This window comes from Anarrhichthys ocellatus, unplaced genomic scaffold, assembly GCF_004355925.1.
Source record: "Anarrhichthys ocellatus isolate YVR2014 unplaced genomic scaffold, GSC_Weel_1.0 scaffold91, whole genome shotgun sequence".
NCBI classification, from domain to species: Eukaryota; Metazoa; Chordata; class Actinopteri; order Perciformes; family Anarhichadidae; genus Anarrhichthys; species Anarrhichthys ocellatus.
This window is the reverse complement of record NW_022280121.1, coordinates 103,279-118,828: the sequence shown is the minus strand read 5'-3', so window position 1 is coordinate 118,828 and position 15,550 is coordinate 103,279. Positions and strand designations below refer to the sequence as shown.

Sequence of the window (15,550 nt, the reverse complement as noted above, 5' to 3'; positions counted from 1 at the left end):
ATTCCAGCCCAGTGAATGTGCAGAACTCAGTTTGTGCCTCAGTTGACGTGTGACCGAATCCGTCTCATTAGCATCAGGCACAAGTTGTGTACAATACGGAGTCGAGTGTGTAGCTAATCAGAGTGATGAATAATTGCTGGGATTTGAAAGTTAAGGGTCGTGTGCGGTGATGAAGCATATCTACTGCAGACAGAAATCTTTAATTACATGAATCTTTGAATATATTTCATGACATCTGCATCGCCCTCTAGCTCATCCAGACAAAAGGAGTTTGTTATGGTCTGTTAAGGAGTGCTGAGGCATTATTATAGTTACTAAATAGAACCTATCTAAGTCTTTGGCTAACCATTATAACGGACAGCTTTGGAGATTCTTACTCAGACGTTATCTTGGGAAAATGTTTTTGCTTGTTGGTAGTTTTGAGAGCTCAGGAAAGCTGCTGCAGACTGCCAGGGACTGCAGAGCCGTGAGGCAGCTGGTGTTGTTGGAAGACTGCTCTCAAACTCTAGCGGAGGTGTGCATGCTGCTGAAAAGTCGAAAAAAAAAAACAGTTCTTTCAAGTGGTCCTGATTCCTCCTCTGGAGGGAGTGGTAGTACAGGCACGTCTGGAGTGGAGTGTGCCGTCCTGACTTCAGGGTTTACAATTATAGAGCTGGATCTGATCCCTGGAGAGAAACCTGATAAGGCCACGAAGACACCGAGTATGACGTAAGCTCGAGTGATTCCCCTAATTTCTGTCTCAGGGAAAGTCAATCGGGAACCACCAAGACCTGTGTTGGTGAGATGGGAATAAAATTGGACAAAGATGATTCATTTAAGGATTCGATTTTTATGGTGACACTAGAGAACATTGCTTTTGTCACTGATGAAAAGAAGACATGTATCTCTAGAGATGAAGAGCTTAGAGAGAGAGAAACCACAGGGAACACAGGACGCACTCTCTCCTTTCAATTTTCTTATTTTCACCTCATGCCCAGTGGAGTTAAAGTGTCTGTGTTCGTCCAGAGGAAGAAAATTGAGCTCAGGCGTCCACGCCATGTGCTAAATTGTTGCACTGTGCAAACCATCTCCAGGGAGGAGAGCACTGTACGCGGATGACACTCATCAAAACTTGTAATGGATTCACAGTGGGAGACTGAATATGAAACTGAAGTCATACATATTTATAGCAGTTTAGACCAAGGTAAAAAACAACACTGATTTAGATGTATTCTAAATCTGATGAGTACACTGGATATCAGGGATTACATACCATAAAAGGAGTGATTTCACTCAACAATAGCACATGGTTAGGAGCTTGTGGTTAGAAATAGCAGCATGCAGTGTCAATGTTAACACAGGAACACAAGTGGAGAGAGAGATATATGAAGAGCAACGTTGAGGGAAGCAGTGCATCGGGAAGGGATGAGGACAAATGAAGACAGGACCTCCAACCAGAGTCCTGCTTGAATGATGGGTGAGGTAATTTATCTCAGCACGACAGAAAACACTGTGATATCGGCCTAGACAGCTCTCCTACAGTAAACACTCCAGGAAGGCATGAGCCAACCGTCAGCCAGTGGTTGGGGTGATAGGAGGGGGGGGGGGGGGCGACCTATGGAGGTTAGATATCTCACTCCCTTGCCTGAACAATAAAATAACTCTGAGGAGGAGGATAGAGTAAAAAAAAAAGATGAGTAGGATGAAATGGAGGTGCTGAAAGTGAGCGATGGAGGAGGAGGGAGACGGGTAGAAAGTGTAGTTGGAGTTTATGGGAGCAGAGAAGGAAGACGATCATGACTAAGAGAAGCGATGAAAAGTTTATATGAGGGGTAGGGTGGAGCGCATCGGCTGTATAACTCATCATACACTTATGCGCCCACTATTTCAGTGTCATCTCTTTTTCAGCACAGGTATTTCAAACTGTTATTGTGTATTCATTGAACGATGCCAGCTTTGTTTTCGTTTGGCCCGTTGGTATAAATCCGATAGTTTTTGTTTGGAATCTCCCCGGGGTCTGACTGAGAAACCTAGAAAGTAATCACAAAGCAACGCATTGGAACAGAAGGGCAGGTTTGGCATATTTTGCTGAGAAAAAAAATATCCAGCCTGTTTCAGATTTTCAAAAAGGTAACATTAAAAGAAAAATGTGTACAGTGAGAAGACCAAACAGCCTGGGTAGCCAGCACGATGTACAGCACATATTATATCACATACTCTTGTCTTACACATCATCTCATTTCACACTTTATTGGACACTCGGTGCCCAACAGGGATGTGTTCTTCTCAGTTTGTGCCATCTCCTCCTCACCTCTGTCAGGCCAGAGGAGTCCGGTTTGAATTGTTTGCACAATCTAGTCTCCTCACTGAGTCGTCCTCCTTTCTTTCTTTCACCTTTAATCAAACCCCGTCTTGTTGAATCCCTCCTCAGTGTCCTCTCTGTGTCTTTTAAAACTTTTTTTTAAAGTAGTTTTTACACTGTTTTTTTTTTTTACTGCCTTTATACGGCTTGACTCCAGAGGTGGAACAAACAAAAGTCCCCCAGCTGGACTGAAACCGGGGATGTTGATGTTCATGGTCAGTGCATTAAACTTTCAGACCAACAGGGCTCCCCAATCGTTCGTTGTTAAAGCAAGTTAGAAAAAGTTCTTCGATATAAAAACAGTTTTATAGCCTATGTTTATGTATAAAGCAGAAATGTCTGTGTTGTACTGTAACAGCGTAGCGGTCGGCGTTGGCTTATCTTTCCCCTCAACTGCAGCGCTGTTGTTGAGTCCCACCCAGCGGCTCGTCCCTGTGGGACCGGACAGGAACTCGGTCTGTAGCATTTGGGCAGTCACACACACACACACACACACACACACACACCCCTACGCTGTGTGAGTTTTGGGTCATGGAAATGGGAATCATTTGACATCAAATGGGCGCTGCTTGTTCTCTGTTTGCTGTTTTGAGTGCGTGATTCCATTGGCATGGTATTGTTTTGCTAGACTGAGACAGAACGGAGGGGAACGTGTGGGTTGTGGTATATACAGTATAATATATATATATATATATATATATATATATATGATTTTAACTGTAATGAAGCTCTAATTCTCATCCAGACGTCATCTCAGACTCCCAGCTGGTCTATCTTTGAGATCAATAGAGAAGTTAATTGAGGGGTGCACAGAAACTGTCCGATTATTTTATCTCTTAACGTTCAAAGCTGAACCTTTTACCCGCAGGGTCACTATGACTGGGAAACTCTTACCCTCCGTAGAACAATGTGAACCCAATAAATTGTCTCATGGACACCAGAGCTGAACAGCACGTCTCTAGCTTCAATAACAGGCAGTTGTAAACAATATGTGAGGAGCAGGTCAGTGTTTACGAACTCACTGTGTCCAGAGACTTCCTATTTGTATCTCTGAATGGTGTTTTCGTTTTTCCTCTGTTTGTCGCTTGAAGGCAAAGATATGGTGTAAGTTGAGGGGGAAATGCAGGGCAGAATTAATATTTCATTGATGTATTTCCCCCCCTTTTTAAACCCACGTTGAGTTGATACAGGGCGTATATTGAAGAGGATGTGTGGGTGGTAGCGGTGATGTTGATGCATAAGTGAGTTCACAGCAAAGTATCTGATTACCAGGTGGATTTTGGGCTGTTATCAGAAACTACTGTGGAATGTTTTTTTTTGTTGGAGGTGGAGGGCAGAGGAGGATTTGAATACAACCCTTTCCCATGCTACCTGTTATCTCTGGTCCCGAAACACACCATTCAAATGATTGGAAAATAACCTAATAACCTGAGGTAATCCCGTCATTCCTTCGTAGCTATAAACGCTTCACTTTCTGCTTCATTTGTTGTTTTTAACGTTGCTTTCTTGAGGGCATTGTGCCATCTGTTCTTTTCCTGATATTATTGCGGTCTAAATTACCTTTTCATTCATCTTTAATGGAGGTTCATCATGATCTTCATTAGTTTCTCTCGTCTTGCTTCAGGCCAAATACCATTACTGGTTGTTTTTTTATAGTATAATGACAATACTAGTAATTTTCCTAGTTTTCTTTAGGCCTCTCTGTGTGTTTGGGTTACATTCTACTGTATGTGTGTTGCACAACATATTGTGAGTGTTTTAGCTTCTTTATCATCACTCATCATCTTCCCCCTCCAACAAAGAGGTCTTAGTTATGATGCGTGATGGTCTATTATTTAGACATTAGCTCCATAACGCCTCTGTGTTTTTGTTCACACAGGGGTTCTTCTACAGCAGGTAACAGCCCTTTGTTAGCTCAACAGTCTAATTGGTGCAGTCACATAACCTTTCGAGGCCCCGTTCCTCCCCATCAAACACAACAGGTGGCCCGCTCCTATCTCTGCCTGTTGTGTGGAGGCGACGGCAGCTTCAGAAGCAATCACGTCACAGAGACTTTTTTTTTTTTTGTATTGCTCCCTACGCGCTGACAGACCCCCTACCGCGGTCAAGATCTACTGTTCCCAATAGGCACACCACTTCAAATAGTCTTGAGGACTGGGGAGAAAGGGGAAGAGATGCCCTGCTGGAGTAAAGCAGTGATAAAAGGAAAGAAATCTTTCAACACTAGTGAAGAGCAGGCTGATAAGGACTCACAGGGCCCCACAGCAGGCATGTGGTTTTAAAATCCAGTCAATTCAACAAGTTTATTTTCTTCAAAATGTAGTGAGTGGAAATCTTTTTGCTTGAAAGTGTGTGTTATCCAGGAATTCATTATTCCCTGTCGTTTTCGGAGACCTCAGTTTCAGTTTTGAACTGTTAGAAGTTTCAACACTTAAGATTTTTATGAAATCTAACCTCGTTTTGATACTGTTTACAATCGGCATTATTCCAGCAAAAGGCATTCAATGTATTTACATCACCTCTCTATATGATAAGTTGTTGTTTTTGTCGGCGGGGACTTAAACTGCACAAGGTTTTCATAGGAAATGCCTTATGTGTGCAATCCAGCATTGCTGGTTGTAGTTTTACCTCAATTATGTCTGCCTTCAATGTTTACTTTCCCCACGTTCCTTCTCATGTTTTGCTCTGTGTTTTGCCTCATTATTTGGCGTTTTTTTCAATGCTGTGTCTGGCATTTTCCTAGCTTCCTCTCGGATGCGTGCTGAAGATCATGCACCTGGTTGATACGTTTTTTTTATAGAGGTTGACACCCTGAAACGTCTCGCACACATCAAAATAAGAAAACACCGGAAGAGGACGGGGTCTCTGCAGACACCGCCACACACACTCATAAGTGATGATCGAGAGAGATTATTTTCTTTTGAGTTTAATTGTATTGTAGGAAAATCCTACACATTGTGCCTTGAAGTTATTGCTAATACAAAATAAACATTTTCTCCTGCTGCTAGTTCACATTAACATCATTCATTAAACAGTAAGCAGTAACAAGCCACTGTGTTCTTCTCCTGCACAAGGATTAGTGTCTAAGAGCCTCTGCATTTCACCTCAATCTTTAGGGCATCTACAAAGTGTCTTGTAGACACAAAACAACACAGAAGGCCCAACAGAATCAATAGCTGATTATCAGGCAACAGTGCACAGCGCTCCCAATCAATTTCTATTTCCCTGTTTAGGAGTTACATATGAATTTCAGGATGCACCTTTTTCTTGCTTATGATTACAAGGATGACTCGCGGTCCAATATTGGATCCCTGGAATAAGTTATTAGTGATGTATGTGACCTTTGACCTTTGCTGTTGGCATTGTGCTCGTTTCCATTGCACTGTACTCGCTCTTGTTTTTTTTTTTTTTTTTTTTTTTTTTTTTTTTTAAGGAGTTCTCTTGATTTTGGATCTGGAGTTGTGTTGACGTACAACAGTTGAGATTTAGACGGCAAATCCTTCACTAGAGTCACGTGGACAGCCTTCGTCAGATAAAAGCCATCTGGCAGTGTGAGCCCAGCACTGAGATATGAAGAGTATAAATATACATACACACACAACTTATGTGTTTCAAAATCGGTATGTCCGATGACTCCTGGGAGATGCACAGGATGTGAAAACATCATGCGGTTGACGCACACATGCTGTTGAACGGCACCATTTTGTCAATGCTGTTCCATCTACCACACTATTTCCCTCCATTCTTCCTCCTACCCACCATTCAAACTGAGAGCTGCACTAACCTTGTGGCGACAAAAGCAAAGAGTCTTCAGGTTGTGACGACTGAAGCTACTATTCGCTCTGTAATCCCGTCGAAAAAAACAAGATAAAGGCGTACATTATGGAGTGATTAAAGACCTACTACCACAGCAAAAGTGACTAAATAATAAAGTGTATGTTTACTTTTGAATGAAGAGCACTCGTGCCCCATAACATACACGAAGAGCGCTTTCATCTTTGCACACCCACTGTGATTTGTTCCACAGTTTGACCTGCTTGTTGTACCGCCGAATGAGCGGCAAAGAAGAACCACTCCAGCTACTCTGTCTGCCAGTGACACACACACACGCGCACACACACATGCTGTGTATACAAACAAAGTCAGGGCCCTAATCTCCCCAGATGGGTGCTGCCCTCCTAACAGGAAGAGGAGTGTCAGTGATAACCTTGGGGCACAGGAAGTGACTTCACTGGATGTGGCCTATTTGTGAGAATTATGGTGGAATGCTGCAGCTACATTGATTTTTGTCTGACACTAAATTGTAGAGGTAGGAAGTCCAGATTAGACGGGATGAATCTTCAGTGATCCGACTGGGGAATAGCCTCAGAGCGTTACCGCGGCAGACGGGTCCTCCTGTGAAATCTGGCTCTGGGTGTACTTGTGTGTATCTGTGTTTGTGTTTGTTCACTGTGGTGTTCATTTGCTCTGTTTGTGATCTTGCTGATATGGTTGCCCAACTTTATTTAGACGGTACGGCCTCTGCTCCCTCTTGACATCATCGGAGACAGCAAAACTCTTCTGCTGTTGCTCTTTGACTCGTTCACATTTTCCCATTTTGGCAGTCTTCTCTTAAGTTATTATTATTTTTTTAAAGCCAAAGTGGTTGTTAGTGAGACAAGGTGAGCTGCATTTGAGGATTGGGCAAATACACATTCTCGTCTCTTGCTTTTTTCTTTTGTTCAGATCGTTCCCTTTGAACAGTGTCTCTTCTAAATTGACTTCTGTTAGTGGATGAATAAAAGTGGCCTCCCTTTTCATAATTGTTTATTACATAAAGGCATCGAGCACAACCTGAATTATTGGTCCAAGATGTCTATTCTTAAAGCAGCAATATTTTACTTTCAGCAGAAGAAATAGGAATATTGATTTGTGCAGCTTTAAAGGTTTGCGTAAAGAGCACTTCTTTGTCAGATTTGAAGGCCACAATGTCTGAGTAACCTCTGCAGACAGAAGAGTAGAGCGACCACAGCCGTGACGGAGAGCACAGAAAGAACGGGCTTTTGACCCAGTTGACCTGTACAAAACGTTACGCTCCGATGTTTGTTCTTCCACTCTGTTATCCTGATTTTATGTCGCATAATTTGTAGTTTCCAATTAAAAATTCCCAACCTTTTCTTTCCTCTCCTTCCTTTTCTCAGCTTCTTAGTAATTATAGGCAGATATACCATCTTTGACTTTTCCTTTCTGTCTCTTTTGACTCCTCCTCACACTCTTTCTTATATCATGATTTCTGATGACTTTTACTATTTATTTTTCCTGTTACATACAAGCGTTACTCGTCGTCACTGCCTCTCTCTTCTCAATCAGTCCATTTCTTTCCTGAGGGATTGGAACCGTTCCATTCTTACCCCTGTAATGGTCCTAATCCGCTTAGTGTAGTAATGTAGCCCAACGTTAACCCCCGACGTCTCCTGCCTTAAGCTCCACATATGTGCGTGTTTGCAATCTTAATAAGTGTCTTGTTTGAGTGAATGAGAGAAGTTGCTTGCACTATATTCAAAACCCTTGGTAAGCCAAAATTGCCAACCATACATGTTGCACAAAAAGGTTGTTTCATCTCTTTTTTTTTCCTGCTTAATCTCAGCTTCCACTCATTGTTGAATTAGTTATGCTTGTCAAATGTGCCAATTCCCACCAGTTCATTTCACATCCTTCGCTGGAAAGCCATCAAATAGTATATATTTGTCGGGCGCAGATCAAAAATGCTTTTTAAGAGCCTCGAGTATGTAAATATTTTAATTAGCTAAGCGCACTTCAAAGTCTTTCTGTTATGAATATGCAACGTTGTATTGTATCTTTTCTTTTTTTTTTCCTCGGTCGACAGCCATCTGTCTGCGTGTCTTTGATGCACACCACATGTCTACCCTGCTGCTCAAAATGCCAACACACACTCTCACACAAACTGGCAACACAAAGACTTCCACATACAGGTTTAATATATGGAATACATTTTAATGGGATACTTGCATCTCTTTTACATAGCCCTATAGACCACAGCCCCAATACCCAAGCCTCTCCAAACATGTTATTAATAGACTCATTTCACGCATTCGGCCTTTGTTCTGTCGTAGGAACCACAGCACTCTCTTAATGCAGTCCTCTGCAGGCTGATGGTATTCACATTATGGGATGTGATCTGTAACAAGCTTCAGTAGTTCAGTAGTTCCCGGAGTTACAATTTTAAATAGGAGCTGTCAAAGAAAGGTGTTGAACATTGATTAAAATGCATGAATAATGTGCTCTGTACAGAAGATTATGTCTGCCCTGTCCTTTATTCTTTTAACAAAACAGACATATTTTCGTCACCCCTGAGCCAGACAGGTAGAACGTTCCACTAGTGGAGCTCTGCTCACTTGGCCCTCTGCCCTCACTTTCTTTCTTTTAACTCTCCCAGACACACTTTTCTTTTTTTTCTCCTGCCATCTTGCACTTGCACTCTGCTCAATTGTCCCTTTTATCACTTCCATCTTTGTGCCATTCTCACATTTGAATCCTTTTGTAACGACTAAATACCATGTGAAGTTTCTACTCTAAACTTTCCTCTCTACACCATGCTCTCTGCCCATACAGGCCTCAGGAAGTGGGTGTGTAGTGTGTTGAGTTAGTTTAGGGGGGAGAGAGAGAGAGAGAGAGAGAGAGAGAGAGGGGTAGGCAGGCAGGCAGGCAGAGGAGGGGAAAGGGAGGATACTGATCAAAATAATAAACAGCTGTGTGAAAGAGTGGGGCCAGTGGCCAGAGAGAGCGAGAGCAAGAGGAGAGAGGGATGTGGACATCAGTATGAGTGTTTGTTTGACCCCCTAAGGAACAAAAAGCCAAAGAAGAAACGGAACCTTTTTTCAGAAGTTTCCTCGTCCCACTGGGGGGGAGGGGGGACACCGAACAGGATGACAAACGAATCAACCTCTCCTCCCTCTCAAGAGGCAAAGAGGAGATAATCGTCAGAGCTTCGACTCAAAGAGGCTGAAGAGTCAAGACTACCGACCCGGGATCGAGACGCCAAGTCCCGAGGCAGCTCCCTGCGAACACGTGGCTCCAGGAGAAGAAGAAGGCATTCTTTGACTAAGTGGCCCAGTCATGGAAGTGATTATGAGGGTGTGATAGAGTGAGACCAGACCAGGGCTGGAGACCCGAGGGGAGTGGGTAGTAAGGCAGACACTGAGGTGACTCTGTCTCTTTGAGCCCCGTTACCTTTCACGCAGGGAGGGCGAACCATGTGCCTCTTTGTGCTGCTCTTCTTGAACTGTGTGGACTTGTGTGACTGGCAGGAATAGAGTGCTTTTTATCCGAGTAATTGAGAGCAAATGCCGCAGCCCTGCTCTGGGTTGGACTGCCGGACATCGTGTAAACAGCTTCCTTCATGCCCAGAAGGGAAGTGCAGGAAGGGAAGTACGGCGAAGTTGAAGGAGAGAGTTGGACCTGTCCTCGGCCATTCGGAGGTCTACATCAGGCGGCCCGGCCCTCAAGACACGAAACGTTATCTCCTTTTTGCAGACGTCCACCCAAGATTTGTTGGATTCCTCTCCCAGTTTTAGTGCCCCATTCCTGGCCAGAAGAAGTCAGCTGTCAGCCTCCAGCCTCTACGTTGTCCAGCCTACAGTGGCACCAATCGTCCCGTTAATCCTAGTCCCAGCTCTAAAGCATGACTGCAGGGTAGCTGTCATCCCAACTCTGAGCATTGCTGCCTTTCCAAAGAGGATGCTACGAACATGTGGCGGGATTGGGCGAGCACACACACCGCCACGCATGCCCAAGTGCTGCCGGGGGGTGTGTGAATTGCCTGTTTTGGGACTGCGAATCGACTTTGACCCTCTTGCTTTTGAATTCTTTACAACAGCCGGGTTTCTCTGTGGTTGGATTGAAGCTCGTTCCTACTTTGGATTTAGTATTGATCCCAGCCTTGACGTTGAAGGTATCTGTTTTGACCAGAACCACTGGAGGACTTACCTGCCTGCGCTGACTCTTGCCGACCTTCCATCTGTTTGACAGTAGAGAACATGTAGACACTGGAGGGAGCGGGAGGAGTCTGTGCACACGCTCCAATATGATTGGCTTGAACTTCAGCTTGCAGGAGCTGCTCAAAAAGCTTGAACAGGTATATGTTTACTGATCTTGGGATGTATTTTTGGTCTCACAGTGGCGTCTAAGTCTTTTTAACACCATGAATACAAGCACAGCCACCATTGATTCTCCGTCTCTCGTGTTTGTAGTTGTGGACCTAATGTATTCAGCTTCATAAGGTCTCAACAGTCATTATTGCACTCATTAAAACGGTATAATCAGTTCTGGCCTGCTTTGCTAGGTATTAGAGAGCGCGACCATGCAGAGAGAGAGAGTATAGAATGAGACCCAGAGCTTTGAATTAGGTCTAATTTGTCAAAGCAAACCTTTACAGTAATTGTGTTACTAAAGGCTAAAGACAAACATGGCTTCGCCCAGTAAGGGTCCTTGTTGTTTGTCAATGTGAAATACTTATTTTGGGCAAAAGTATCATCAAAAGGACATTTTGTTTTGTTGGGTGTATTTTACCTCAGCCACAGCTTAACTGTGTGTTTAATGCTTTTATTCTTCATAAAGCTCTAAGTAGTAGTTTTAACCTCGGTTAAAATTAGAGTGTGTGTCACTTGTCAGCTGTGCTCCAAGCAGCAGCCCACTGCCAACAAATCTTTATCACTCATTAAAGTGTGCATGAGATTCAGAACCCATTAACCTTTCAATTTCCCTCCCTGAGTTAGTGGTTCAGTTGAGTCAGTAGCTGTCCGTTTGTGATGTGTATGTATGAGTGCTTTTTATATTTTATGTTTATATATCATGTCGTCATTGTCTTCAGTATCTTCACGATTAGCCTAAAGCTGTTTGAGTTCATTTCTATCAACAAGCCCATGAATACATCATAGAATAGTGGCAAACACGAGACATTTTGTAGCTGACACGGTGACCTGTGGCACACAGATGTTTTCTGTTTTGTGTGTGTGTGTGTGTGTGTGTGTGTGTGTGTGTGTTAAAGAGCAAGAGACAGAAAGTGATCCATTACCACACTTAAGCCCCCCAGGACACACACTGACATACATAAACCACACTGGCTCAAAGTAGTCTTTCAGTGGGTGAAATGAAATTTAAAGGGAGCTTTGTAAATGAATACATATGTGCCTCTGTATGCCCACACAGTCTGTGTGCCTTCTGTGACGGTGTGAGAGCGTGTGCTGGTGTGTGTGCAGTCAGGATTACGTCCAGTGGAAGTAGAAGTGCTAAAGACAACGGAAAGGGAAGCACTTTGGTAATGACTTGAAACACGGCCAGCTGGCTGAGTGACAGAATGACTCTATCTTTCACTCTTTTGTCTGTCCTTCCGCCTTTCTTTTCCTATATGTCTGTCTTTCTCTCTCTTTCTGTCATTCTTACTGTCTCTTTCTCCTTCTGCTTGTCTGTCTCTCTCACTCTTCCTCTCTTCTATGACCTTTTAAGAGGCATTTGATTTGTGTCAAAAAGCCAGCGGGTGATTATCCTTGCAAATCACAGTGGAGGGATTTGCTTCAGCCTTTGTGAAATGGCTATTGGCAGTCAGTAAATTGCAGCGCGGTGCCACGGATGACTGTAGTAATTGATAGTTGTTTTGAGAGAAGTCTGGTTCTACTGTAACTGGATTGTATTTTGTCCGTTCATTTGTTCAAGAACACAGTTTACGGAGAAGCGGAGCTGTGTGGTCACACGGTCCGCTTACTGTACCACATGTTGTCATGTGCAGCTAACCTGCATCCACTCTGTGTCCCCCATGTGATGTGCAACACCCTCAATCCCTTCAAGGAGGCTAAAGTAGAGGAGAAGTCCCAGCGTGATATCAGTGTAATACAACACATGCAAAGTCAAATTTGGTCTGCACACGAGATGCAACAATAACGATACTGATACCGGACATCGGTCCGATGCTGACTCAAATTGCTGGATCCGGTATAGGTGACAATATGCCCATCTGTATCGGATACCATTATATTAATGAATAACAATTCAGTGCATTTATATCTTTTTATATTCGTTTGTTACGTGTTGTTTTACAAACTTGAAAAGCTATGTTAAACTGGAGCCGGATGTTGCCTTTCACATAAAAGAATGGTCACTTCCACACAGTGAGGCTCACAGCTTATTCATTAAACACAGGTATCGGATTGATATACTCTGTATCGCTACCCAAAGACCAGATATCGCTTTCGGTATTGGAGCTGAAAAATTCTGATCAGTGCATCCCTAGTCTGCACTTGCCGACAGGCTCCCTAGCTGGCGTGAACACGACTCTCCAGCATCGCAGCTCCAGTCACTTTGCGCGTGTGTCAGACACCATCATTCATGGTGTCTCCGCCTTCATTTAATAGCCTTGAATCCCTTGCTGGTAGGTATGTTTGTGTCTATATTTGTATGATAATGGGGGTTTCCATTACTGTATGTTCTCTCTAATATATGTAATCTACATGAGTAAGTATGCGAGTACATAAGTATATTGCTATTTGTGTGATTTGGCTGGTGATGAACAGTCACTTGTTCCGGGCACATTGGTTTTACAGAATTCAATTTGCAAACTTCACTTAATTTACTGATTTGTGAAAGCGGAGTACACTCTAATTGCCTCTTAATCACCTCTGTTGGTAATTGTGAATGTATTTTAATATTGCAGAGACTACAAGGAAACAGTGCAGCAACATTCCTTTCATTTTCCCAGATAAGGCAGTTTGACAGGAATTGTAGAAAGAAATGCTTGATTGATTTCAGTAATTTCCAATCTGTAATGCAACAATGTGATGGATACACGAACAACAACTGCAGGCACTGAAGATGGGTCATTTCACACACAATGACCTCAATATTTTGCATCACCATACTATGTATGCCTACTATATATGTCTCATTACGCTTGTCTTATCTGCACTCATTTCTTCCCATTTGCAAATCTATCTCTGTGCTGCAGGCAGTGTTACACTCGTCCGTGTGGTATTGGAGTCATTTCTTTATCTGTAGTTCAAATGGGTTGAACTGAAGGGAGTCACACCAGAGAGCGAGAGAGGGAGAGAGAGAGAGAGAGAGAGGGGAGAAAATGGAGCAGTTTTACACATCTAAAAATAAAACATTTGACAGGATCCTCTTCTTGCGTCATCCCCCCCTTGTGGTTCCACCCTCACACACAAACACTAACGCATACCCTTTGAGATGTGGTTGTGTAATAGTGCAGCCTTGTTAAGGACACTCATATACATGGAAAAATTGTACTTTGTCACATTGTAATTTAGTGGCATCTCGTAGCCGCAGACACACACAATCGCAGTGTTTTGGAATAGCACTGCAATACACTAGTATGGCATACTGTATCCCAGCATCAAATGATCAAAGCTTGATTTGGTGATGCTCTGGTTTAACCTTATGCAGCATTAGTATAGAGGCGGACATTGCCTAGGGACTTGCTTCTGGTTCGGGTAGGCCTTGGAAGTCAGTGAAAGGGTAGAAGCTAAAATCTTCTTAGTCAGAGTCAAAAAGTACCTTGAGGACATTTCATAAAAATATAAACTTCTCTGCCCCCTGGAAATGTGTGCGGTAAGCTGTGAACTCCCTCAAGATCAGTCCTTTACGACAAAATCCAACGTTATTTTCGGTTCTTAAACACTCAGCTGTTACAGCCTAGAAGACTCTGATGTCCACACTGTGGATGATTTTGTAATAAACCTGCTTGACTGACTGAGACTTCAGTTTACCTGAAGAAATGGGTCACTTGTGACAATTCTTTTTTCGTCTGTGTATTTGCAGGACATCCAGGCTGAGATCGATGCCCACAATGACATCTACAAGAGTGTGGACGGAAACAAGTCGAAGATGGTCAAGGCTCTGGGCAGCTCGGAGGAAGCTGTGTTCCTCCAACATCGACTGGATGACATGAACCAACGCTGGAGTGACCTGAAGACCAAATCTGCCAACATCCGGTCAGTGAAACTTCATCCAGTGCTTACAAGTGTGTTTGCTCCAGTGTTTGTGGTCAAGCAGCATGTCTTGGATTCATGGAAAACCACATGTGACATACTGCATGTTGTGGAATATTTAAATAGGTTGTTGCGTTTCCGGTCAGCTGTATGGATACGGTAGCTCCTGTGTTCCACATGTCCGCCATGAAGCACAGGGATGAGATACAGCTCCAAAAGGACATCATGGCTGCCACAGTGGCACATAAACTTCTGAGGACGGAGACAATGCCGCGTCAGCTGCAACCTTGGCATAAATAAATAAGATTGGCGATGCAGAGGGTGAAGAAAGTGAAGGTGGAAGTGAAGTTGACAGGGCCAGATGGAGATGAAGACAACAAGGAAGAGGGGAGGCTGGAGAGAAGCAGCAGAAGAGCACAACAAAGCTTCAGGGGCAAGGGGAATGGTTGGAGAGGTTGAAGAGGCTGAAGAGGGAAGGGAGGGGAAATAACAAAAGGTGCAGGAAAGGATTCTTCCCTGGAAAGTCCTTGGGTCAAGTTCAAGCAGTGCAGACGTAATGGGCTGGACATGTTCCACAGGAAGACAAGCGAGAGAAAAATAGACAGTGAGAGATCTGTCTGTGTGGGAGATGGGGCACCAGGTTTGTTGATTGTAGCCCATTATGCCTTAATTGCAGTACATGTGTAATTATGGCTAACTCAGCGAGCGGCAATAGGAGGTCTCTGTACACTGTGTTCAGAAACATTATGCCTAGAGGAAAACTAAAGTGCTTATCAACACACATTGCATGCATGCTACCACCCACACAATTATCGTCTAACTTGTGTTCCCCTTTATGAATAAAATCTACCACTCGAGTGGTCAGGGATCAGGTTTTTACAGGGCTTCTGTCGTAATAAAGTTGTTTTCGTTGATTTCTTCTTTTATGTTTTTGTAAGCTATGCACTTTTTAAAATCATCAGTTTCCTGGTTCTTGCTTTGAAGAGGGTCTCTGACCAAAAGCTTGCTATATAAAAAGATTTTGCACCGATTTCAGTGCGAGGATGCTTTTTCTTAATTAAGCACATGAGAGTCTATAGCTCCAGCATCTCAACAAGTCTGATACCGGGTGAGCTGTGCTCTATTCTTTATACAGTGGGTACGGAAAGTATTCAGACCCCTTCAATTTTTTCACTCTTTGTTTCATTGCAGCCATTTGCTAAAATCAAAAAAG

The 15,550-nt window shown here is 43.4% G+C and overlaps 1 protein-coding gene across 2 annotated transcripts in view; it reads left to right on the top strand.

Annotated features, from left to right (window-relative positions):
- Positions 1-15,531, top strand: part of LOC116398807 (utrophin-like) — a 97,906-nt gene extending 82,375 nt beyond the window's left edge. For both annotated transcript variants that reach the window (XM_031875456.1, XM_031875455.1), the window contains one exon: positions 14,168-15,531. In XM_031875456.1, the coding sequence (XP_031731316.1) occupies positions 14,168-14,500 (333 nt within the window). In that variant the 3' untranslated portion in view covers positions 14,501-15,531. The remainder of the gene's footprint in view (positions 1-14,167) is intronic.
- The last annotated feature ends 19 nt before the right edge of the window (positions 15,532-15,550 follow it).